At 40.0% G+C, this 22927-nt stretch overlaps 2 protein-coding genes and 1 pseudogene across 3 annotated transcripts, besides 16 other annotated features; 1 reads left to right on the top strand and 2 right to left on the bottom strand.

Moving 5' to 3' along the window:
* Positions 1–161: 161 nt before the first annotated feature.
* Positions 162–318: a mobile genetic element.
* A 161-nt stretch (positions 319–479) lies between these two features.
* Positions 480–720: a mobile genetic element.
* A 275-nt stretch (positions 721–995) lies between these two features.
* Positions 996–10243, bottom strand: CR33294 (annotated as a pseudogene).
* Positions 3123–3773: a mobile genetic element.
* Positions 3936–4017: a mobile genetic element.
* Positions 4041–4428: a mobile genetic element.
* Positions 4433–5394: a mobile genetic element.
* Positions 6946–7514, top strand: Dsk (Drosulfakinin). Its single transcript, NM_080106.3, has one exon. The coding sequence runs from the start codon at positions 6973–6975 to the stop codon at positions 7396–7398; it is 426 nt and encodes a 141-aa protein (NP_524845.2). The 5' UTR covers positions 6946–6972; the 3' UTR covers positions 7399–7514.
* Positions 7833–9483: a mobile genetic element.
* A 211-nt stretch (positions 10244–10454) lies between the features above and the next one.
* On the bottom strand, positions 10455–22574 carry CG12581 (uncharacterized protein). 2 transcript variants are annotated; one of them, NM_164313.2, is made up of 4 exons: positions 22419–22574; positions 21015–22350; positions 14279–15144; positions 10455–13489 (listed from the first exon to the last, which is right to left on the bottom strand). In NM_164313.2, exons 2-4 carry the CDS (start codon positions 21811–21813, stop codon positions 13157–13159), a joined length of 1998 nt encoding a protein of 665 aa, NP_730781.1. In that variant the 5' UTR covers positions 21814–22350; positions 22419–22574; the 3' UTR covers positions 10455–13156. The 2 variants fall into 2 exon arrangements, with proteins under 2 accessions (NP_730781.1, NP_649435.2); NM_141178.4 differs by having other exon boundaries at positions 12733–13489; positions 21015–22574.
* Positions 10497–10787: a mobile genetic element.
* Positions 10883–11650: a mobile genetic element.
* Positions 11515–11538: a mobile genetic element.
* Positions 11707–11757: a mobile genetic element.
* Positions 13578–13773: a mobile genetic element.
* Positions 13911–14204: a mobile genetic element.
* Positions 15774–16323: a mobile genetic element.
* Positions 18707–19284: a mobile genetic element.
* Positions 20752–20866: a mobile genetic element.
* Positions 22575–22927: the final 353 nt, after the last annotated feature.

Here is a 22927-nt window from a genome sequence, read left to right as displayed (position 1 = left end):
GCATACATATCGATAATGAAAGTATTTTCAACGTAACGAACCTCTGCGCGCATCAGCTGTTACTCAGAATTTCGTGTTCAAGTGAGCCAGATCAAATATACATACGCCTTGTCGGAACTTATAAAGCGCACCTAAACACGAAATCGAGAAAAAATACTATTACCTACTAGCTATTATAGATCCTGAGATTTTGACGTTCATACGGACGGACGGATATACGAACATGGCCAGATCGACTCGGCTATTATTCCTGATCTAAAATATATATACTTTATATGGTTGGATCTGCCTGTTACATACTTTTCAACGAATCTAGTATACCCTTTAACTCTACGAGTAATATATAAATAATAAATATAAATATAATTTAATATGGTCGGAAACGCTTCTTTCTGCATGAATACAATGTATATAGGTATTATATGTATGTATGTATATGTATGTATGTATAATACATATTTTAGGGACGTAGGCGATACACCGCCCAGAACTGTCACGGCCACACTTTTGAGAAATGTTTTGATATTTTTCATATTTTTATTAGTCTTGTAAATTTTTATCTATTTGCCAAAGAATATTTTTGCAACACCCACAAACCGCTCAAAACTTCTACGCCCATACTTTTGAAAAATGTTTTGAAATTTTTCATATTTTCATTATTCTTATACACTTTTATTGATTTGCCAAAAAACTTTTTGCCACGCGCCCAAAACTGCAAAATGTTTATGTATTTAAAATTAAATTTAAATATTAATTAACTTGTGAACAAATAATATAAATATAATTTAGTCATCGAGAGACCCCTTCTTAAGAGTTTTGTTTAATTTTTGCGAAAAATATGATGGTCTTATAATCATAATGATTTTGGAAATATTAAGAAAAAAACAATGTTCGATTTTCATCAAATCAAATTTTTAATATGTATGTATATTAATGTATATATATTTTAACATGTGTTGACAGGGGTCCCTGAAAAAAAAAACAATTTCGGAAGTATGTTCTGCTTTAGGTATATTTTAAATATTGTGCAGCATTTTCAACTTAGTAAAACATGGTTTATATTAAATACTGATTAATCGTTTGAACTTTAATGTGGTCGGTTGTTAAAGTCATGCATACCGAGTCGCTTTCGATCACTAGGTGTATCGTCTTTTTTGGCTGGGTTTGAGTAAAGCCATTTGTCGAGAACTTGTGCCGCTCCTTGACATAATAAGGATGCAATAGCTCGAGGTATACAAGTAGAGCCGGATATCTGACAGTAATGCGCAAACTAAAACTATTTGCATAAGGGGATGTTGCCGCTTTGCAGTCCTGACCTTCGACCTCCAGCTGTTTGACTTACATACAAGTAAGAAAATAGCAAATATTAGGCGTTTTAAAAAGAGGGGCACACTTACTGTTAGTTCTGAATCTTTAATGCCCATAATTTTTTTAAAGGGTACGGGGTAAAAAAAGTTTCTAGTCACAGAGTTGCCGTATTCGTCCTCCAAAATGATTTCCAAAAACAGTTCTTCCTTCAAATGTTTATGTACAGCAAATATTCCAAAGGTATTTGCCGCATCTCAAGTTTATTGGAGCCCTGTAAATGAGCCCTTGGTAGATGATATTATTGCCAATATAATGTCTTGGGTGTCTCACCAGTCCAAAAGGGCGAGCAATAGTCTTCTTAGGAATCGAGCCCGTCCATAGATAGGTGTTCACCAGTACATGGTATAACCGCGAGTCTCTATGCTCGGAGAAGTCCTCTCTTGTAAGCGTGATATTGAGGTTTTTTCGTATAGGGCTATAACACTCGTTGGGGCAAGAAGTTCCTTGGTCCAGTAGTATAATAGCTTAGGGTTTCCGTAGAAGTCGATGCAGGACCAAGTTGGAGCCACCCAAACATCGTTTAACTGCCATATAAGAGCTCCCATTGTATGGTTTCCTGTGCGTAGACTACGAAACACGTCCAAAGCGGTTTTAGTTGCCATGGCTTGTGTCACTTGGCTAAAATATAAAAACATCGATATTTTCGTCCCAATTTTGGGGAACAAACGGAAGCTGATAGGCAATCAATTGGAGTATCGGTATGAATCCCTTAGGGTCGTGCTGACGGCTTCGAATAAGTCTCGCAATTTCAAGGTCGCTATTATCTGCAGAATCAGCTAGTGCCCTTTGCCACGTTGATTTCATTGGAAGGCTAGAGTAACCGAATTCCGAAACAAAGCGTTTGGATACGTTTCAGGGCTGAATCCATCTTTGTCGTCCCAAAAGTGCACTAAAATAAAAAACAAAGGTAAAATAGACGTAGACGGAGAATTTCCAGGAATAAATTTGTGAAAAGCAGACTCACCATCACCTGTAAGCTTTGCGGGTTGTTGGAGAGGTTTTTGCCAGACTCCTGAACACCTAATGAAGGCGTAGAGGCCATGGGGTCAGGGCGAGGACTAAAATCTTTACGAGAGATAACGTTTAACTCTTGAATTAATGTTTCAATAAACAAGGCTTTGTAATCACTATCCATTCTAGTGGCGTTTTCTCCAAAATCAGATTTGTTGCTTGACAGGAATAGCTCAATCTCATTGTTGGTGACTATTAGGGCTAAACTTGGATGATAAGAAAGACGCTGTGCATTCTGTACTGTCTCAACGCACACAGAAGCTACAAAGTCATTTGCTAGCGGGTATGCTGCTTGAGAAAACGCCAGGTCCTGCCACACCAATAGTCCGTAAAAGTCCGCTAAGTTGTAGAAGGTATCCGACTCATAAAGGCCGCCACCCCAAACGCGTATCATGTTCATATTGGCCTCGTTTGCGGACTTAAGCAAATGTGCGACTTAATTGGATTTCGTATAATAAGCTAATTTATTTCTGCTGCCATTAGGTATATATACTTACCCGCATCGGCATCGGCCGATAACTCCGGAAGTGTGTGGGCTGGTACATAATTCGCTCCTTTCATGAATATGGGATGGCAATTGACCCGAAAAAAAGGTTCTGCCATTGTCTAAATTCAATAAGATTAGTTTTTACATATTTTAAGACCAAAACAAAAGGTAACGTTATATCTAGGACCCTAAACTCTACAGGGGACGCTTTGGTTTACGGCAAGACCGTAGCAATTAGGAAGATAAATTAAAAACCAGATAGAGTGCTATAGTCGAGTTCCCGACTATCAGATACCCGTTCCCTCATCTATCGATAGATATTGGAGAATATAATGAAATATGTTGGGTAATTTGTGGGCGTTAGCGTCGGCGAGGCAAAAAGTTATTTGGCAAAATGATAGGAATTTTCAATATCTAATAAAATATAACAAAAATATTAAAACATTTTTAAAATGTGTGGGAGTGACAGTTTTGGGGAGTAAGTGGACATGGCAAAAAGTTTTATCGATAATTTTTAAAAGACTATATAATATTTAAAAGGCAAAAATTAAAACTATTTTTAGTCAGTGTAGCAAAAAGTTTGTTGGCGTATCGATAGAAATTTACAAAACTAACACAAAGATCAAAAAATATGAAAACTTTTTTCAAAAGTGTGGGCGGGGCAGTTTTGGGCAGTATGTGGGCATTATAGTGGGGCGTCACAACGTGTCTCAACAAACTTGCGCCGTATCTATGTTTCTAGAATCTGTATGTTCAACTATTGTATCTTAACCTTCAAGCTTTTATAGTTCCTGAGATGTCGACGTGTATACGGACAGACGTACATGGCCAGATCGACTCGGCTATTGATCCTGATCAAGAATATACATACATGTATATACTTCATATGGTCTGAAATGCCTTTTTCACTCTACGAGTAAAAAAACATGTATGAACACTCTAGGCGACTTCTTCCTCGTAGCAAAACAGAACAACTAGAGAGTCTCTGGATCTAACATTTTCAAGACTATCTTAGGGGATATTATCTGCATAGCTTGAGCTGCGTTTATGTCTCTGACATATGCATATATGCATGTTTAATCAAAACTTTCTGGCCTTTAGTTTCTAAGATCTAAACAAAATCTCGACGCTCATACATACAGATTAATATGCGGACAGATATGGCAGAGTCTTCTGAAGATTACGTTGGAGGGCTTGACTTCGCCCCCTTAGGTTTATTGACTAGCCTTGTGGCGTAGCAATGTAGATAATAAGTACAATTATTATTTGCGGCTGTAAGCCGGAGCACGTTCTGATTTATTTGGACACAAAACTGAGACTAAAGAGTTGACAAAACATGGAGCTAAGTTTACCCTAACAGCAATGCATTGCGCCACCAAGACGAGTCGGCAAAGCCGACTCAGCATTCCTTGCAGCGTGAAGCAACACTCCGAATAAGAAGTTACAGCTTTCCGTTGCCGGACGTTCTTTGCGCAGAGCACTGAACACAATTCTGGCGCTACAGCATTCTTCATATAGAGCTACTTAGTTGCTATGAATTATTATGTTATGAGTTGTTAACTTATACACTAGTGGGCATAAGTATTTAGACACCATTAGCTTGCAACTGCCGGGCTATGCTTTTCATAGTACAGTCAAATAAATAAGTAAACTATTGGCCTCGACTGTGCCAAAAAATATGTTGGTCAGCCTGCATCATTCTGGAAAAATGTTTTGTGGAGCGATAAAACCACTTTTAAGTTTCATTGCTCAAAAAAATTTTTTTTTTTAGATTACCGAAACAATATCGGAAAAAAGTGGCACCAGTATGTCAGAGAGTAAATCATTCAGGAGGGTCTGTTATGTTTTGGGGATGCGTAGCCTTCACTGGCTTGGGAGATTTGGTTCCTGTTGATGGAACCATGAATCAAGGAAAATATTTAGATGTCCTTAATAATCATGCATTCCCCTCTGGTGATAAATTGATTGGAGAGTCCTTCATACACCAGCAGGATATTGCTCCCTGGCATAAGGCCAAACTGATTACGAAGTTACTGAAAGATGTTGGCGTAAACACATTGGATTGGCCACGTCAAAGTCCAGACCTCAACATAATAGAAAACCTCTGGTCATATTTAAAAAGAAAAAGGAGTGCAAACTTATCTAGAAGTCGCGAAGAAACGATTTTGGAAATTCAAACCTTATATTTCAATAGATTATATCCACAGCTTGGTACAGTCTGTACCAAAACGTCTGCAAAAGGTGACGCTAAGGGAGGGTATATTTTTTTATTAATTTGTCATAATTTTTTTTCAATTTATAAAATTTAAATAATTTGCCCAAATACTTATGCCATTGCTAATTTGTAAGAAAGTGATTTTTGTTAAATCAACAATGAAGTTATCCATATGTTTATGTTACCTCTACATTTAACTACGATAGCCTACCTATTTACTAAAATTATTAAACAATTTTGCTTTAAGTAAACAATAAGTTACAAACAAATATATTGAAAATATTTCTTGTCCAAATACTTATGCCCACTAGTGTATATATATGTATGTACTTCCGTAGAGTGCCGCGACTATTAGATACCGCTTACTCAAATAACTGAAGTGCGACAGATGTGCAATCAGTAGAGACGACTCTTTTCTATTAACTTTTTTAACTTCTATTAACTCTTTTTTCATAGGTTTCTACTAAATCAGATTCTAACAGTTCTTGGAACGTAGATAAGCATTGATAAGCTTAACTTAATATCATTAACGAATACGTTCAGAATGTAGGCAACGGGTATCATAAGCAGAATCTTCAGATAAATTACCCGGCACTTATAGGAGGTCTTATTTCTCAATGTCCATTTTGTAAGCTCTTCGACAAGAATGGTTTTCGCAAAGTTATTGGGGATAAACAATATAAGCACAAATAAGGTATGTATTCCGACCATAAAAACGCGTTGTTTGTCTTATTGAAATCTAATGGTCGGTCTCACCGTCACACTGTTTTGTTTTTTGAACGAACGATACCGCTCCCAAGTGAGAACTGCCGGTTGAAGACTTTGTCGACCTCGAAGTAACAAGTCGACAAAATGTGGTAAAAGCTATCGATTAATGGGTTCATCGAATAAGTAATGAGAAAAGAAAATAACTATAATCGATAGGCTTTTACTTAAATTTCATGACGAAAGTTTCGGAGCAATCGGACGGACAGGGTCAGATCGACTCGGCTATTGATCCTGATCAAAAAATATATACTTCAAATGGTCGGAAAAGGCCTTCGGCATTTTACATACTTTATAGGGTATACTAGCCTTTCAAATGTGTAGCCATTGCAGTTTTGGTCAGCATGCGGGTGTGTAGGGGTCACAAGAGTCTACATGTCCAATGGTAATGCCCATGTAATATACATGATTTTCAAATTCACATTACAAACAAGAAATGCTTGTTTGGGCTTTGCTGATGGGTATCGTGTTAATATCAGTTGGAATCATAGGCATATCCGTTAAAAAACCTCCCTTTTGAATTTCGCATTTGGATTTGGTTCAGATCAGCACTGTCAACCTCATGCCCATATACAATGGTTCACAGCTCAGTTTAACCAAAGACAATAGTATATTCTATTCGCAACAGCTTTTAAAATTTAAAAAGAAATATCTTCTGAACATATCTGTAAGTCTCACACTAGCTCACACTTCTTTGCTGGCAAATTTATAAAAATTTGAATCAGAATGTATTTCCGAATATTAAATTTAACCATGGATATGCGCTTTTTATTTAAAATTGTTTGTCTGGCACAGCTACTAGCCCCCTGATATTATGCTGAAGAATGTTTCAGAAAACCACTAGAGTATACTCGCCCAGCGCCCTAATACAGACGGTTACTCATCATACTTAATTCTTTTAGGCATGCCGTCGAATTCAATTATTGTCAGGACAGCATCAAAGTTAGTTTAATCAATCAAGTCAATCACAAGTCAAAGTCAATTTCTGTTATCTCAACACCTCTAAACACTTGACAGCCGCGGTAACGGAATATTAAACAGGCGAGAAAGATGGCCACAAACGCAATCGTATAAAAAGGAAGCGCCAACTTAGATGTTCACCAGTCTGCCAAGGGCACAGTAAAGCATGGGACCTAGAAGCTGTACGCACTTCGCCACGCTGTTTATGCCACTCTGGGCATTAGCCTTCTGCTTCCTGGTGGTGCTGCCGATCCCAGCGCAGACGACTAGTCTACAGAACGCTAAGGATGATCGGCGACTACAGGAATTGGAGTCAAAAATTGGTGGGGAAATCGATCAGCCCATTGCGAATTTAGTTGGACCATCATTCTCTCTATTCGGGGACAGGCGTAATCAGAAAACAATGAGCTTCGGTCGCAGAGTGCCACTAATTTCACGCCCAATAATACCAATTGAGCTGGATCTCCTCATGGATAATGATGACGAAAGAACGAAAGCTAAGCGGTTTGATGATTACGGCCATATGAGGTTTGGTAAAAGGGGAGGTGATGATCAGTTCGATGACTACGGTCACATGCGTTTCGGCCGATAAACACTTGCCATCAGTTTAGTCATTTAGAAAACCGATTATGTATATTGTACATAGAAATTAATCGAGCACACATTTTATATTAACAAGTATATAAAAAGTAATAAATGTTCGCATTCAAAAATTTAATATTTCGTATTATAGCCGAATTCTTAGAGTAAGCTATGATGGATTCATTGAAAAAAGGATTTTTAGTCCCTTGCATATAGGTGTATTGATTCCTAGCAGAATTTATCACCGCGGTAAAAAGCCTCCATTTATCCGGTATATAAAAAAAGGGCTGCACCTTCAATATATAAAAAGTTTTATTTAATTATTTGTGACGAAAGCATTTGAAAGGTTCTCCGACTTTCGAATTGTGAATACCTTTTAAAGACGCATCGGATTTACTTAACAAGAATTATTGTCGTTGATGTATGTTTCCCTTAGGCCCATTTATATACAGCTGTGTTCAGAAAAATAGCAGTGCTTTGGACTTGAGAGTTTAAGATAAAAATTTCCTATGATTTACAGTTTTAATGGGAAATTTTTTTTTATAATATCATTAGGTATTTAATTTCAAACAATTTAACAAATGTTTCACTTTTATTTCTTCAATAGTTTCGAAAATATAGAATAAAACAACATAATAGGCAGAAATTCTGGTGTTCAATGAAATAGCAGTGCTATGAAAAAATAGTAACAAAATTAAACTTGACTTAGAAACGAACTTAGTTTTTCTTTTTAATATGTTAATTCGGGCCTAATACTTGGCTGGAAAGCCTTTGTTAGCCAGCACAGCCTTACACCCACGCGACATGGAGTCCACCAGGTCCTGGCAACGTTTGGGAGGAATTTTTGCCCATGCATCCTGGACAACTTGCCAAATCTGAGCCTTAGACGTCGGGGACTTCTTCGACACATATTGTTTAATGTCCCCCTACAGGTTTTCAATCGGGTTTAAATCGGAAGATGGTGCTTGCCACGGCATTGCATCTATTCTATTTTGGGTGAACCTATTCCTAGCCGACTTGCATCTGCGTTTCGGATCATTATCCTGTTGGAATGTCCATTTTAAGGGCATATTATATTCAGAATATTACAGTAAGACATCTCTAAGTATATTTACATATGCGTTTTGGTCTATAATACCATAAATCATATGTTATGGACTCATACCATTGTAAAAAAAAACAAGCCCATACCAGGATTTTAGGTCCACCGTGATTGAAAGTCTTCAGTGGGTGTTTTGGGTGGTACTCGGTGTTTGGAGGTCGTCAGATATACTGTAGTGAACCAGTTCCACCAAATAGCACTATTTTTGACCGATCAGTCCAAAGGATATTACGCCATTTGCAGACTGGCCAGTTTCGGTAGGTTTTAGCGAAGGTGAACCTTGCCTGAATAAGCCTTGGGCTAAGTGGGGGAACCTTTCTTGGACTCCTCGCACTGAAATTTTGATTCAGTAGTCGTCTCCGAATAGTAACGTCACTGATTCCCAAGTTCAGCTCAGACTTTATGTCCCTAGAGGATGCAAAAGGATAGGCGTTGCTCTAACGAACTATGCGTCGATCCTCTATATCTGTGGTTTTTTGTTTGGTACCACGGGTTTCGGGCTTCCATTCATATTTAATGGCATTGGATACCATTTTGGAAAACATTCAAGGGTTTTTTGAATGTCCCTTTATGTTTTTCCTTCCTTTCTTAGCTTATGAATTTACATTATTTTCTGCTGGGAGCAGTGCTGTCCTCTATCCACTAAAATATAATTTTTATTTTTTTTTTAATTAATTGCCCTTTTAAATATACGAATTAACTTATCCAAACTCACTTTTTAGAAAATAATGATCATTTCGGAACTTTACGTTGGTCAAAACCAGGCACTGCTATTCTTATGAACAGCCTAAAAATTGCGATTTTGCTCAAGAATGCAAATAAAAAAAGGATAACATGAAAAACTAACCGGATTTTCTTTTTTTCCTTATCTACACATTCCATTTAACAAAAATAAGTGGAATAAAAAGTCAATTCCGAAAAGGGACATGGAAAAATACCTTTGTATTACTTAATTTCCTTCGCACTGCTATTTTTCTGAACACAGCTGTACATATGTATCTAAGTTCTAACTTGTATATACTGTATAACTTGTATGTACTGTATATACTGCTATATTCCGATTGGGTTCACTCGTTAAAATTAGTCAACCACAGCTCATTTTTATTTCTATACACTCTTATAAATGAGTATCGTCCGTGATAAGCGGACTCCGTTTTACTACAGAGACTCAGTATTGCTGAATATGTAGAAAGCGCGTTAAAGACTTGCAAGCTTTCCACCCGAGCTTTGTAAATAACTTCATGGGGGAGAGCCTTGAAAGCTTCAATGGAGACAGACAAGCTTGGTTGTAGCTTTAATACGCACAGACAGAATGGACGACAATAACATGGAGAACTTATATACATTTGTATTTAAATTATCAACAGATGTCGCCATTTTGAAACAGGTGGCGTTTTTTACTTGAAAATATTATACATATTTGTGCTGGAAGTAAATGTGTAGAGAAGACGTTACTTAAGACCTTAAGTTTAGTTTAAGTTATATTCTTTGTGTTTCACCTTCCGGAAGTCTTTCCGCTGCAAACTCATGAAATGAGCGCCAAGTGCTTGACGCCTCCTCTTACCGGTTTTGCTAATCGCTTTTGCAAAGAATGCTGACCGGATTGTCCGCATTCCACATATTCAACCACACACACACAGTCTCTACACATAGAGGTTGATACCAACACCAAGCACAAAATTTGCAGCACAAAGGAAAGTATCAGCGAGTTTGTCCATAAAGTGTAGTCTAGGCTACTACTACACCGATAGGCAAACGCACACACTTGCAGAGAATTATGTGTACAGCCCAGTCGTAGCTTTCAGCCAAGTCATGAGTGTAATCCAAGTCCAGTGGGTCTGGAAGGCTGTGAAGTGAGCACACTGCTCAATAAGAGAAGTCAGATGTGCTGCGGAGTTTCCCGGATTATAAGAATATATGGTCAACCTCCCTAAAATACTTTATTCTTAACAAAGTATTTATTTGTAGATATTATATTTATTTTCGTTCTTTTTCTGGATATTAACAGAGATAATGCTATAGTCGAGTTCACCGACCATCAGATACCCGTTACTCAACGAGTGGAAATGCGTACGCGAAATTTGATAATTTCTTGGAAATATAGGGGTATAAAATGAGAAAAATATGTTTCAAATTGTTCAAAAGTCTGGGCGGGACCATTTGGGTCGTTTTGTAGGTGTATAGAGAGGCGTGGCCAATGTGCTTTTTGTATAGTGATAGAAGTTGGCAACACAAGACATGACAATGTGGGCGTGCCAGTTTTGGGCGGTAAGTGGGCGTTAGAGTGGACGTGGCTAAACGTTTTTTGGGTAAAAAAAGTGTCAAAATATATATAAAAAAACTTCAAAAATGTTTAGCGTGGCAGTTCTGGGATGTTTGTGGGCATAATTGTGGGCGTGGCAAAACGTTTTTTTTTGTTGCTAATCGATAGAAATTTACAAATTTATTTATTTATCAAAATATTTTTCGAAATTGTGAGCGTGGCAGTCCTGGGCGGTTTATGGGCGTGGCAACATTTGAAAAAAAATTTGAGCAGCGCTTATGTCTCTAGAATAAGATTGAGAAGATAGTGGAAGAATATTTCAACGGAGCTCAACTCAACATAAATGAATAGTTGTGCCTTATTAGGTTTATGAAATAAGTGTGTGCGCTCTCTTGTAATTATGAATCCATGAGATACCGTAAATAAACGATTTAGTGTGTAGAATATAATGATACCCTATCTGACTATGTAACGGTCACAAAGTTCTTTAGGCTAAGAAAATGCATTCCTGGACGAGTAGGAAATTTATCCCAAATCGTATAATTACTTGTATGCTTTCAGTCCCATTTCTCCGACAGTGGAAATGCGAACGCGAAATTTATTTATATAAATATAAAAAATAATTTCTAAGGTGTAGGCATGGCCGTTTTGGGCGGTATGTGTCAGTTTTGGAGAGTTTTTTGTCGTTAGAGTGTGCATGGCAACACCTGAGATTTCGACGTTAATACGGACGAACAGACAAACGGACAGGGCCAGGTCAAAGACACTAGTTATTCTAGCGTCTTTGGCCAGATCGACTCGGGTATTGATATTGATCAATAGTATATATGTATATTTTATATGGTCGAAAACGCTTCCATCTACCTGTTAAACAGTTTTCAACGAATTTAGTATACGCTCTTACTAAAGGGTATAATAAAACAAAAAGCAAAATTGTATTTTACAAAAATAGCTATCTGTTCATCCGTATTAAACGACATCTCAGGAACAATAAAAGCTAGAAGCAGCTCAAGTTTGTTTCCAAATATTGCCAAGCCCACAAATCGTCCAGAACTGCCACTTTTAATTATTAATTTTATTAATTATATTATATAATAATTTTTATTATCTTTTAAATTTCTATCGATTAGCAAAAAAAACTTTTAACCACACCCCCTCTTACGTCAACACGCCCGCTTTTCTGAAAAATGTATTGATATTTATTCATATTTATATTAATTATGAAAATTTCTATCAATTTGCAATAAAAAAATGTTTTAATTCTTCTTCGCTTTATTGTTTGTCTTGCCAATTTCTATCGCTATACCAAAAGCACTTTGGCCGTGCCCCTTCTTATTCCAACAAAGCACCCAACATGTTCACGACCAAACTTGTGAATAATTTGAAACAATTTTTGTCTCATTTTATTCACCAATATCTACTGATATCGCAGAAAAAGGATTAAATTTCGCGTTGCGTTTTTTCGCCTTGCATTTAGTGAGATCATTGGGAATTTTCTCAGTGGCACTGACGCTTGACATATTTATCGCCAGCCCTATGCTATAAGACTAATGGGCGACGCAAACAACATATGTATATATCTACACTATTCCCACCAGTACAAATGTTTTGTTAAACATTATGAAGCTTGATTCGGTGTTTTTCATAATTAAGCTAGGTTAAAAGATGTGCTGGCTTACGTTCGAAGTACCACTGGCAAACCTGCGACAAGCATACTCCTCAAATAGTTAGTTTGAACTCACTGCTTATTCGTATGCAAATCAGATAGATCGATTGCATTTTCTCTTCACTCTAAGCTTTCCCCGTCTGCAAAAATGTAGCGTTGGCAAAGCTTTGTCATGGTGTAGGTATTTTCCATGGGTTGGTAAGTGGCGAGTGGGGATAGCTGAACCGACTAGTTATCGGAGCTGGCATGCTAATAGGTATGAGAAGCTATTTTTAGAGCGAGGAAAAATTAGCTTTTGATTAGCCAAGATCGTACATTTAACATTTTATTGTAGGTATTTATAGTACATATTCGAAAGCATACAGGTAATTATAGGATTTGGGATAAATTTCCTACTCGTCCAGGAATGCATTTCCATAGCCGAAAGAACTTTGTGACCGTTACATAGTCAGATATCATTATATTCTACACACTAAATGGTTTATGTATGGTATTTCATGGATTCATGATTACTAGAGAGCGCACACACTTTATTCATAAACCTAATAAGGCACAAATATTCATTTATGTTGAGTTGGTTTCCGTGTGGGATTACACTCCCAGAGCTCCGTTAAAATATTCAGCCCCTGTCTTCTCAATCTGGTGTACATCAAGAATGTTTAGATGATATTTAGATCGCTAAACGTTGTGTAATCATTTTGTATAAATCATAAGGCCCAGATCAACCCAATGAACTCCTATCTTCGCGGCATTCCGAAGCTGCTGGCAGGCCCTAATGGGCCGTAGATGGCATGTGGATGCGGAGGATGGGCGTGAGGATGCTGACTGGGTCCTGGGCCATGCAATCCGCCATTTGACATTGTCATGGCATGCTTCCGCTGTAGTGTGTTCGGACCCATAGGCCGCTCCCCTTCATTGAGGTCAAGACCTGCCACCATTTGGGCGATCTCACGCTCCTTCTTTATATCTGGTGGATTGAACTGCAAGCTGGCTAGCGATCCGTGGCTTCGGCTGCGATGCTCTTGACGTATGGAGTAGCTAAAAGCTCGCTCGTTTAAATGTCCTTTGCGCTGCAAAAATTAATAAATGTATTATAATTATAGTTTAATCAAGAGTGTTATGCTAATACAATAGATACATATATGAAAAACTATCCAAATATTTTTCAAAGGTGTGGGCGTGACAGGTTTGGGTGGCTTGTGCTGCGTCGATGTCTTTAGAATCTGTATGCTTAATCTCAATCTTCTTGCTTTTACAGTTATTGAGTTATATCGACGTTATTACGGACGTACAGGGCCAGATCGACTCGGTTATTGATCCTTATCAAGAATATATAGAATATATATAAATATATTCAAGAATATATATATATATACGGTCGGGAACGTTTTCATTTACCTGATAAGCACTTTTCAACGAAGCGTTTACTCTAGATTAACATACATACAACGCGTACATATTCTAGAGACATAGGCGCAGTGAAATTTTGTTGACCCATGTTGCTATGCCCACCTTTACGCCCACAAACCGCCTAGAACTGCCACGCCCACACTTTTGAAAATTATTGTGATATTTTTTATATTTATATATGTCTTGTAAATTTTTAGAGATTTACTAAAAAACTGTTTGCACGCCCACAATCGGACCAAAAGTGCCACGCCCACACACTTTTTAAATTTTTTCTAATTTGATTCACCAATATCTATCGGTATCCCGAAAAACTATAAAATTTCGCGTTCGCATTTCGACTAGCTTAGTAACGGGTATCTGATAGTCGGGGAATTCTTGATTGAATACAAATATAGTGTTTCCTAATAGACATTAATGTTAATAAGGGCAGGCTCTATTGTACTACACACCTTGTAGATGCCAGTGCCACCTGGTGATGGCGATTCGGCACCAGAATTACCGGAGTCGTCTAGGCCGTTCCCCATTGATGCCGCCAGCTTCCGGCTGGAATGACCCAGAGGTCGCGTCTCTCCGATTAGGGACTGTGCTAATTGGGGAGCTGGAACACCCACGACCTGTTGCTGAAAGGCGTATATGGGAGGTACTATGGGCATGCCCACGGGAACGCCTCCGCCCGCGCCACTCTTTTTATCCTTTTTCTTCTTCTTGCCAGTTGAGCGCGACGGCTGAAGAGTCGCGTACTGCTGCGGCATCATCACGGGAATCTGCATGGGCGGTAGTCCCCCAATGTGGGGGTGGTGCATCATATGGACCTGATTCTGTGAAGGGTGGGGCGGTGGGTGGTGGGTGAGGTGGCTGTGTGAACCCGGGGGAATGCCGCGATGACTAATTGTATGGTAACGGGCGGCGTGAAGGCCATGTCCAGAAACGTGCCCATAGGTCACGCTCCCAGGTCCCGACGGCCCTTGGAATCCTGAGCGATGCTGCGGCGCAGGGTGTACGGGCTTTGGCCGGATAAGGGTGCCGGAAAGGCTTTGGCTGCCACTAGACTTGGTTAACTTTTTGTCCCGCTTCGTCTTTCGCTCATCCTTCACTGGTGGCGGTGGCACGTCGATGGGCGTGCTGATTTGACGCGCCCGTAGAGGCCTTCCCAAGGTGGAGGTGTTTCCCGCAAACAACTCATAGGGACTCTCTAATGGCCCGATGCTGTCCAACTGGTCCTGCGAACCGTTCCACACCTTATGATTCTCGTCTCCGTTAAACGACGCGTCTCCGTCATCGACGGCCACGTTGAGGTCAGCGCTGCTACCGTAGACTTTAAGAGAAAATGAAAAATGTATTAACATTCAGTTAAGAATTTAATTTCATATTCATATTCACGATATTCACTAAATATTGCAATGGGATCATAAAGAATCATAAAAAATAAAGGGCACTTTGATACTTTCTTAGCTTCTTAATGTGCCGTAAGATTACCTGTATCCAAAAATCTATATTTAACGACAACTATCTATGAACGTTGGCCAGAGTTGTTAATATCTATTTAGAAAAAATCATTTAAAATAGACACGAATGAAAAAGCCCCATTCGCACTGAAGCAGATGAAAGGGAGTCGTCTTATTAAGATTAACCTTCAGGGCTGTGTAATGTTGCCCGCTGTCGATTGATATTCGATGTCAATTTATATTACATTTCGGGATAGCGAAAAAGGCTAACTACTGAGTCGGCGCACTCGAATACAAACTAGCCAAAACGCTGACCATCGTTTGAGCGGGGCTAATCCGCTTCTATGTGAAAAGTGGGCCAAGATCACAGCACAGGTCAACTGGCCTCTCCCGGGTCGCTTGACCGCTTTGTCAGCCGACACATATCCAGACCTACAAACAGGTACTCACAATGAAGCTCATTTGGGCCATGTAAGCAACGGTTTTGTAATAAACAATGGATAATGTATAGTCGAGTTCCCCGACTATCGGGTACCCGTTATGATTTAATTATATGAGAATGAAAAAAATGAAACTGAGAAAAAATGTTGATAAATGTTCAAAAGTGTGGGCGTGGCCGTTTTTGTATGTGTTAGGAGGGGCGTGGCATACCGATAGAAATTGGCAATACAAACAATAAAACGAAGAAAAATTAAAACAGTTTTCAAAAGTGTGTGCGTGGCAGTTTTGGGCGGTTTGTGGGCGTAAGAGTGGGTGTGCAAAAATTTTTTGGCCAATCGATAGAAATTTACAAGACTAATAAAAATATGAAAAAATATCAAAATATTTAGCAAAAGAGTTACCGTGGCAGTTTTGGGAGGTTTGTGGGCGTCTATGTCTCTATAATCTGTATAATCTCAACTTTCTAGTTTTTATAGTTCCTAAGATCTTGACGCTCATACGGACGCACAGATCAAGAACTTGTTATGGTCGGAAACGCTTCCTTCTGCCTGTTACGTAATTTTCAACGAATCTAGTGTACTCTTTTACTCTACGAGTAACGGGTATAATAACAGGAATTTAATAACCTTAGCGTGGCTACACCTGCAAGATTCCGGTCTCAGCGTAGCCGGCACCAGCCCAAACCTGAATCGAACACGATCACCCCATCCCCTTTCTCTACTAACCATGTTGATGGCCAACTCAAGTTGGGTCAGTTCGGCCAGCGACATTGCCGAGAGCCACTTTAAAAGTGTCTTCTGTGACCGCTTTGTGTCTGGCCATTCCACAACGCAATTCTGCGGTTTATTCCTTTAGGTCTAATGGGTTTTGTTCTATCCAGGGGCATACACTGAGCGAGGTTCTCTCATCAGATAGCAAGTGAAACCTGCTCGGCTTGGAACTATGACCCCCGACTCCGTGGCTCTAAAAATGTGGGCCCTTGTTTGGGAAGCGATCGGTTGCGCAACAAAATTAGTGAATTAACAAGAAATCCTTTTTGCGCAAGGGTTATGTCAAGGGAATTCTCCTCCTCGTCTATGATCATTAATCTATGATCAATTAGCCGATTTGTTGCTCTTGAAACTTTATTTTCTGTCTCATAAGAGTTGACGCTCGAAGGTGAAACTATATGGGTAAATTCAAGATTTTGTGAGTTTATAGATTTATGGACCGGTGAAACATAATTAACTCGGCAGGAATCTTGCCTTACCGTTTAGGGAATAGGCAGCTACATTATCCGCGGGCGAAAACTAATTTGCGTAAATAGCTGCGGAAATCCGATGGATTCCTGATTATTTAATTGACCAATGGCTCTAATTTCATAAGTCAAGCATGCTTGTTGAAAGTAAATTACTTTTCCACTGCTTTTTCCAATTAAACTTTGAAGGCATATTGTGTTTATTGCATCACTCTTTCCCCGCTGCTTTTTCTCTACTTTCGTGGCTGACAGGTATTTGGACTTACGTCGTAATCGGTGGAAACAGACCCAAAGTAAATTTTATACTCTCACTAGCTTTCCGAGGAACTGCGATATGCGCATGCGTGCGTGAAAATATTTGTAGAAGGGGACAGGATAGGATCACTTGTTGATTGGCGTCTCAACTTGTGGTTTGATTCAAATTTTGATTTAAGGCTTGCCAAATTTCGGTATCATACAAATTCCTAACAGTCTGTAGGAAGCGGAATTGCAGAAAACGAGCTGGCAACAAGAATTTGGACCACACTTTTAAATGTTTTTCTCTTTTGACTTTTCTCACTGTTGTAATGCATCCAACAAAAACAAAAACCAGCCCAGTGCCATGCAGTTTTCTGGCCGTTTTGCGTCCCTGCCTTCTCAAAGTTGCTACGATAGAGGGACGCATGTGCAGCTGCTAGTTGCCATCTAGGCCGCATCTAGGTCAACAAGCCAGATCGGAATGTCGGAAGAGTAACCAATACGGCAGCAACGACCAATACACTGACCAAATGATTTGGCTTGGCTTCCAAAAACGGTGTAGTGAAAGTTGTAGTTTTTTGAGACAGTGTATTGGCTTATTTTCGAGGCTATATTGTTGCGATCCGTAAATTCATTATCTCAAACTATTTTTATTTTTTTTTAAATACAAATCTTTCATTATTGCGCATTGCCCAATTAAGTAAGAAATCCGATTTAACTACTTTACTTTAACGGATAAAATTTTAAAATGTCCTCAATTAAAGTAATTCTGACACATGACACGTGTAATTAAAATAACCGCAATTTAATCTTATTCCACATAATTTTTGCAAGTCCTTTAGATTTTGCGTTGCCTTTTTGTTAGTATATAACAAACACATCAGATTTTCAGCTCTTTATGTATATGTAGAAGTCTCATTCGCATGCTCTCTTAGTGCGCTTCGTCACTATGTGAACTGTCAAAGTGGTGTTGCTCTGTGGGTCCGTAAAAACAGGCCTTGAAGGTGGTTGGAACAGAAAAGTAGGTCACAAATGAAATAGCACGGCAGCTGAGTCTGAAATCTTATTTACATATGCGCCGGCAGCTCGAACTTTTTTAAGAGCTTTGCGATCGGGTCTAGCGTTACTTACAATCACTCCCATCGTGATGTGGTTTCTAACTCGCAAAATAGGTATCATGCGGTTTCCGTATAAAACGGAGTCATTCAACTACGACTGGATTTTGGTTAATGTGTCCCGTCTTTGTTTCTACACCCTGCTATTTCGTGCACCAAATGCTGTCAGCTAATTTACATATTATGCACTTTAATTTGCGGCTACATTAACAAAAGGCAGTCTAAAGAAGAGCCCTCTAGTACAAAATTGCTGTCGCGATGGGGCACACTGACGGCCCTTTACCAGATTAGGACAGATCTTGAATTTTTCGCCAAACTACGGGTTTAAAAAATCGTAAAATAATTTCATACATTATTTGTTTACTCAGCTGGAAGTGTAAACGTGTAAAAAATCAAATTTTAAATTGTTCAAAAGTGTGGGCGTGACAGTTTTGGGTGGTTTGGGGGCGTTAAAGTGGGCGTGGTTTTTTGGCGACACTATAGAAATTTACAATACTGATACAAATATAAAAAACTATCAAAACATTTTTCAAAATGTAGGCGTTATAGTGGGCGAAAGAAATTTAAAAGACTAATTAAAATATGAAAAAACAGCAGAACCTTTTTCAAAAGTGTGGGTGTAGAAGTTTTGGGCGGTGTGTGTGCGTTAGAGTGGGCGTGGCAAGAAGTTTTTTTTGGCGTATCGATAGAAATTTACAAAACTAAATTGGCGTGGCAGTTTTGGGCGGTTTGTTGGCGTTGCAACATGGGTTAACCAACTTGCGCTGCGTCTATGCCTCTGGAATCTTCATGTCTAATCTCTAATCTCTTTATGTAATTCTCTAGCTTGCATAGTTCCTAAGATCGAGGCGTTTATAAGGACATACGACATGATCAGTAATATATATACTTTAAATGGTCAGATACGCATCCATCTACCTGTTACATACTTTTCAACGAATCTTGTATACCCTTTTACTCTACGAGTAACGGGTATAGAAATAACCTGGTGCCATTTAGAAAGGCTATTAAAATATAAAGCAGCATTCCTTCAAGATTCAAGGCAAGCCTCCTAAAATTTGATTTTTAAAGAATTTTAAATTATAATTGTTAAAAGTGTTAAAAATGGCTATCCCTATTTCAACAAAAGCCCGAAACTCGGCATTGTCTCTAGCCTGCAATATTCTTAAAATGTTAAAGATAGAAAGTTCGCACAGCCACGCTATCAGCGGAAGATAAGCATGTTCAACAACATATTTTAAAGCAATCACAGCAGCACTCTCACACTGGATTCATCCTCTCTGCTACTCTAAATTTTTGAGCCTCATACTTCCATATCGACTTACCGACTTTCCAGCAGCTCGGTTGTGGAACACGAAAGTCTAAATATTGTAAATAAGCAGTCAAAGGTAGAATTTTCTCACGCGTTCATCTCGATTCACTCACTCTCTGAAGTAACTTGCATGTGTATAATGAATGTACGGCCCCGTCCCAGCCCAGTCCGTTCGACCTACACTGTCTTAAGTTTGGCTGAACAGAATAGTGGGAAAAAATCAAAGTCGACTGACACAACAGGGGAGATGCTGGGGTCCAAAGACCAGAAATAAGCAAGTAGTGATAGTCCACATTCAAGAAGTCTATTCATTAGCAGACGTCTAGCTACAAGTCACTTGATTCTTGGTTTTGATTAAGTAGCTGCTTTGTCAATTACCATATACACAGACAAGCTATAGCAGAACATTCTGTATTCGATAGGTATTTTATCATTATAAATCTAAGTGGTAATTTAGTAAATGGTGGGGACTTACATTTTTTATTTGCGTTTTCTAAATAAAGCTTTTAAGAAAAATTCAATTCGAGTTCAAGGTGAAAGTGAAATTTCCATGCTGCGTTAGAGATCGCACAATTTAGAATACTCCGAAGCAAAGTAGTGCCGCTTTCCTTATATTCAGCAATTTACATGGTAATTACCACAACCTTCGTCTACAATCGGTAGACGAAGAAACAGCAATGTCGTGCGACGGCTAAGCCTTACCGTCGTCTTCTGTCATGTCAGTCACCATAGACAAAATTTAAATGAGTGGAAAGTCTTTGGTAGACAGCGGAACAGTGAAATTGATTTATTTTCACTATAGATAAGTCGAGAGCTCTGTTTCAACGTCGTTTTTTTTTATCCCAATTTAATATTCAAAGGTGTGGGCGGCTTAGGCGTGGCCAACATGGGCATGGGCAAACGAGCAAAATAAATGATCAAATGGTAACGTTCTGAAACGAGATTTCGACGTTTTTCCGACGAACATGCCAAACAAAAATATATACTCTGCTACTACTGCAGGTTTTTACGATTTTATCTTTCTCTACGATTAATAGGTATAAAAGGTCTCTTAACAAGACAACGAAACAATTTTTATTAGATTTTACTATTTTTCTTGCCAAATTCTATCGATGTGTCAAAAATATTTTGCCACGCTATAGTCGAGTTCCCCGACTATAAGATACCCGCTACTCAGCTAGTGTGAATGCGAACGCGAAATTTCATGACTTGGGATATTGATAGATATCGGGGAATAAAATGAGAAAAAATTTTTAAATTGTTCAAAAGTGTGGGCGTTACCGGTTTGGCGCCTTGAGGGCGTAAGAGTGGGCGTGTCAAACATTTTTTGGCTAATTGACTTGATTCGGGTAACGGGTATAAGAAATATCAGAATAAAATATGAAGCAAAGTACTTACAGTTCTTGACGGATGTATAGCCCTCTGCTGCACTGACGGCACTACTCCCGTTCATGCCTATCGCTGATCCATTGGCGTGGCCGTTCGAAGCACGGCCCAAGCTATTTAGCGTCGTAGTGCTGCCCGTCCGCGATCTCCATCCTCCTTGGGCGGAAAGGGACAGATGGTGGTTGCCGCCTCCGCTCCCGTTCCCGACTCCGTTAGCCAGGCCGACGCCGGTAAGGTCAGAACTAGACTTGCTAATGGCACCGCTCTTTAAGGTGCCGTAGACGCTACTGCCGCCGCCCGTCTCCAACTGGCGGGCGTATGAGTTGTCGGCGTAGGCGTGGAAGCAGCACCTGACTAGCGCGTTTGCGGCCGCCTCGCGCTTGCAGATGAAGACGTGGCACTCCAGCACCTTGATGCCGGTAGTACGTCGCAGAATAGCAGCGAAAATGGGTGGGTGCTGAGCGCGCGGCATTCGCGCAAAAGGCGAGTCCAGAGGGAGGAACTTTGGTTCCGGGTGGGTGTTTCCGCGCTCTGGGATGAGCACTTGGCGAACGGCGGCGCAGTAGTGTAGCGACTCGATCGGGAAAAAGCGCGTGATCTGTTTGAGGTTTTCGTCCACGTTCTCCAGCAGGATGCCGTTGGACCAGACGCTTAGCCAGCTGTCGATGCCCTTGGCGCCCACCGCCCCTTCCGAAGGATACAGGCTTCGCAGCGGCTCCTGGATGCCCTGCAGCCCATCCTTGCTCTGTCGGGGCACGGCACTGCCCAGATAAAGTACTCGGCATCGGCAAATGGGCGTGGAGTCGCCCATTGCAACTACGTAATCTACCTTCAAACACCTAAAGCTGTAGCTGTTGATTGTGGTCTTGGTATTGCGTTCCAGTCGAGAGCGTAATGAAAAGAGATGAGAGACGCGGGACAGAGAGCAGGTCTAAAAAATGTGGATTTTCCGGTTTCGCTTGTGTGCTGGCCACGTTCGTTTCGTATGTAGTGGTATTTCTGCAAATGTGGCTGTGTGTGTGCCTGGGTGCCGTGCGTCGGCCGACGCTAGAGAACTTTTCGTTTAGGTAAGCGGATATTTCTCGCCGCGCAGACAGAGCCACTGGCTCACAACAGTGTTCGCGATTGGGTTCACAGAAACACGAGCGCACACACACTCGAACATAGTGTGGTGACAGCATACGCACACACAAAGTCGCTGTAAAACTGCATCAATCAAGAATACTGTTGTTCGAATTTGCGAAGACGAAGCCCGAATACAAGGGACAGTTAAGGCATTATCACCTGGCAAAGCCCTGCCCTCACACTCGCACACCGGAGTTGAAACACACGCACACACAAGCAAGCCCTGGAAAACAAATATGGCGTCGTGAGGTTCTGATCGCGAATCTCCTTGCATACTTTCACTCTACGCACGCGCTGTCGTCAAGCTCTTTACCCCTCCCGAGCAATGTAACTGGGCTGCTACGTTTCCCCTGGTTCAACTGACGATATCCACTGGGTCGTCCTACTGGCGCCCGCTACGAATTTAAGCTTGTCAACGCGACGACGTCTTTCTGGAAAATGAATCTGGCCGACAGTGTCTGAGCGACGTCTACTTGTTGTTTGCTCGCGACGAAAGAGTCGTCGAAAGACGCTCTCTGCGCTCACTCACCTGCTTACCATTTCTCGCTCTCTGCCCGATCGACTCGAGGCAGGTACTAGTAGGATTCTGTCTCGACCTCATCATTGGTGACGCAGGTAGGCGCTGAAGGGAAATGGATAATCTACTAACAGATCAGCGGCATGTGCCAGTACTAAGTACTGGCCTACCTATGTACATATGTTTATAGGGCTTACAGGACTATTCACCTTTAAATCTTGAGTTTAGAACAACGCTACCTGACCATTGCATTTTGTCAAGAGACTACAACAAGAGAGAATTC

This window comes from Drosophila melanogaster, chromosome 3R, assembly GCF_000001215.4.
Source record: "Drosophila melanogaster chromosome 3R".
Classification (NCBI taxonomy): Eukaryota; Metazoa; Arthropoda; class Insecta; order Diptera; family Drosophilidae; genus Drosophila; species Drosophila melanogaster.
This window is presented reverse-complemented; position numbering and strand designations above follow the sequence as displayed.

Bases quoted from the DNA above. Each gene is read 5' to 3' on its own strand.
- Dsk (NM_080106.3), top strand. From the start codon at position 6,973: ATGGGACCTAGAAGCTGTACGCACTTCGCCACGCTGTTTATGCCACTC.
- CG12581 (NM_164313.2), bottom strand. From the start codon at position 21,813: ATGGGCGACTCCACGCCCATTTGCCGATGCCGAGTACTTTATCTGGGC. The intron at 15,145-21,014 runs GTAAGTACTTTG...TTTCTCTTAAAG, and splicing joins CTATACATCCGTCAAGAACT to TCTACGGTAGCAGCGCTGAC. The intron at 13,490-14,278 runs GTGTGTAGTACA...TAATTTTTGCAG, and splicing joins GTGGCACTGGCATCTACAAG to CGCAAAGGACATTTAAACGA.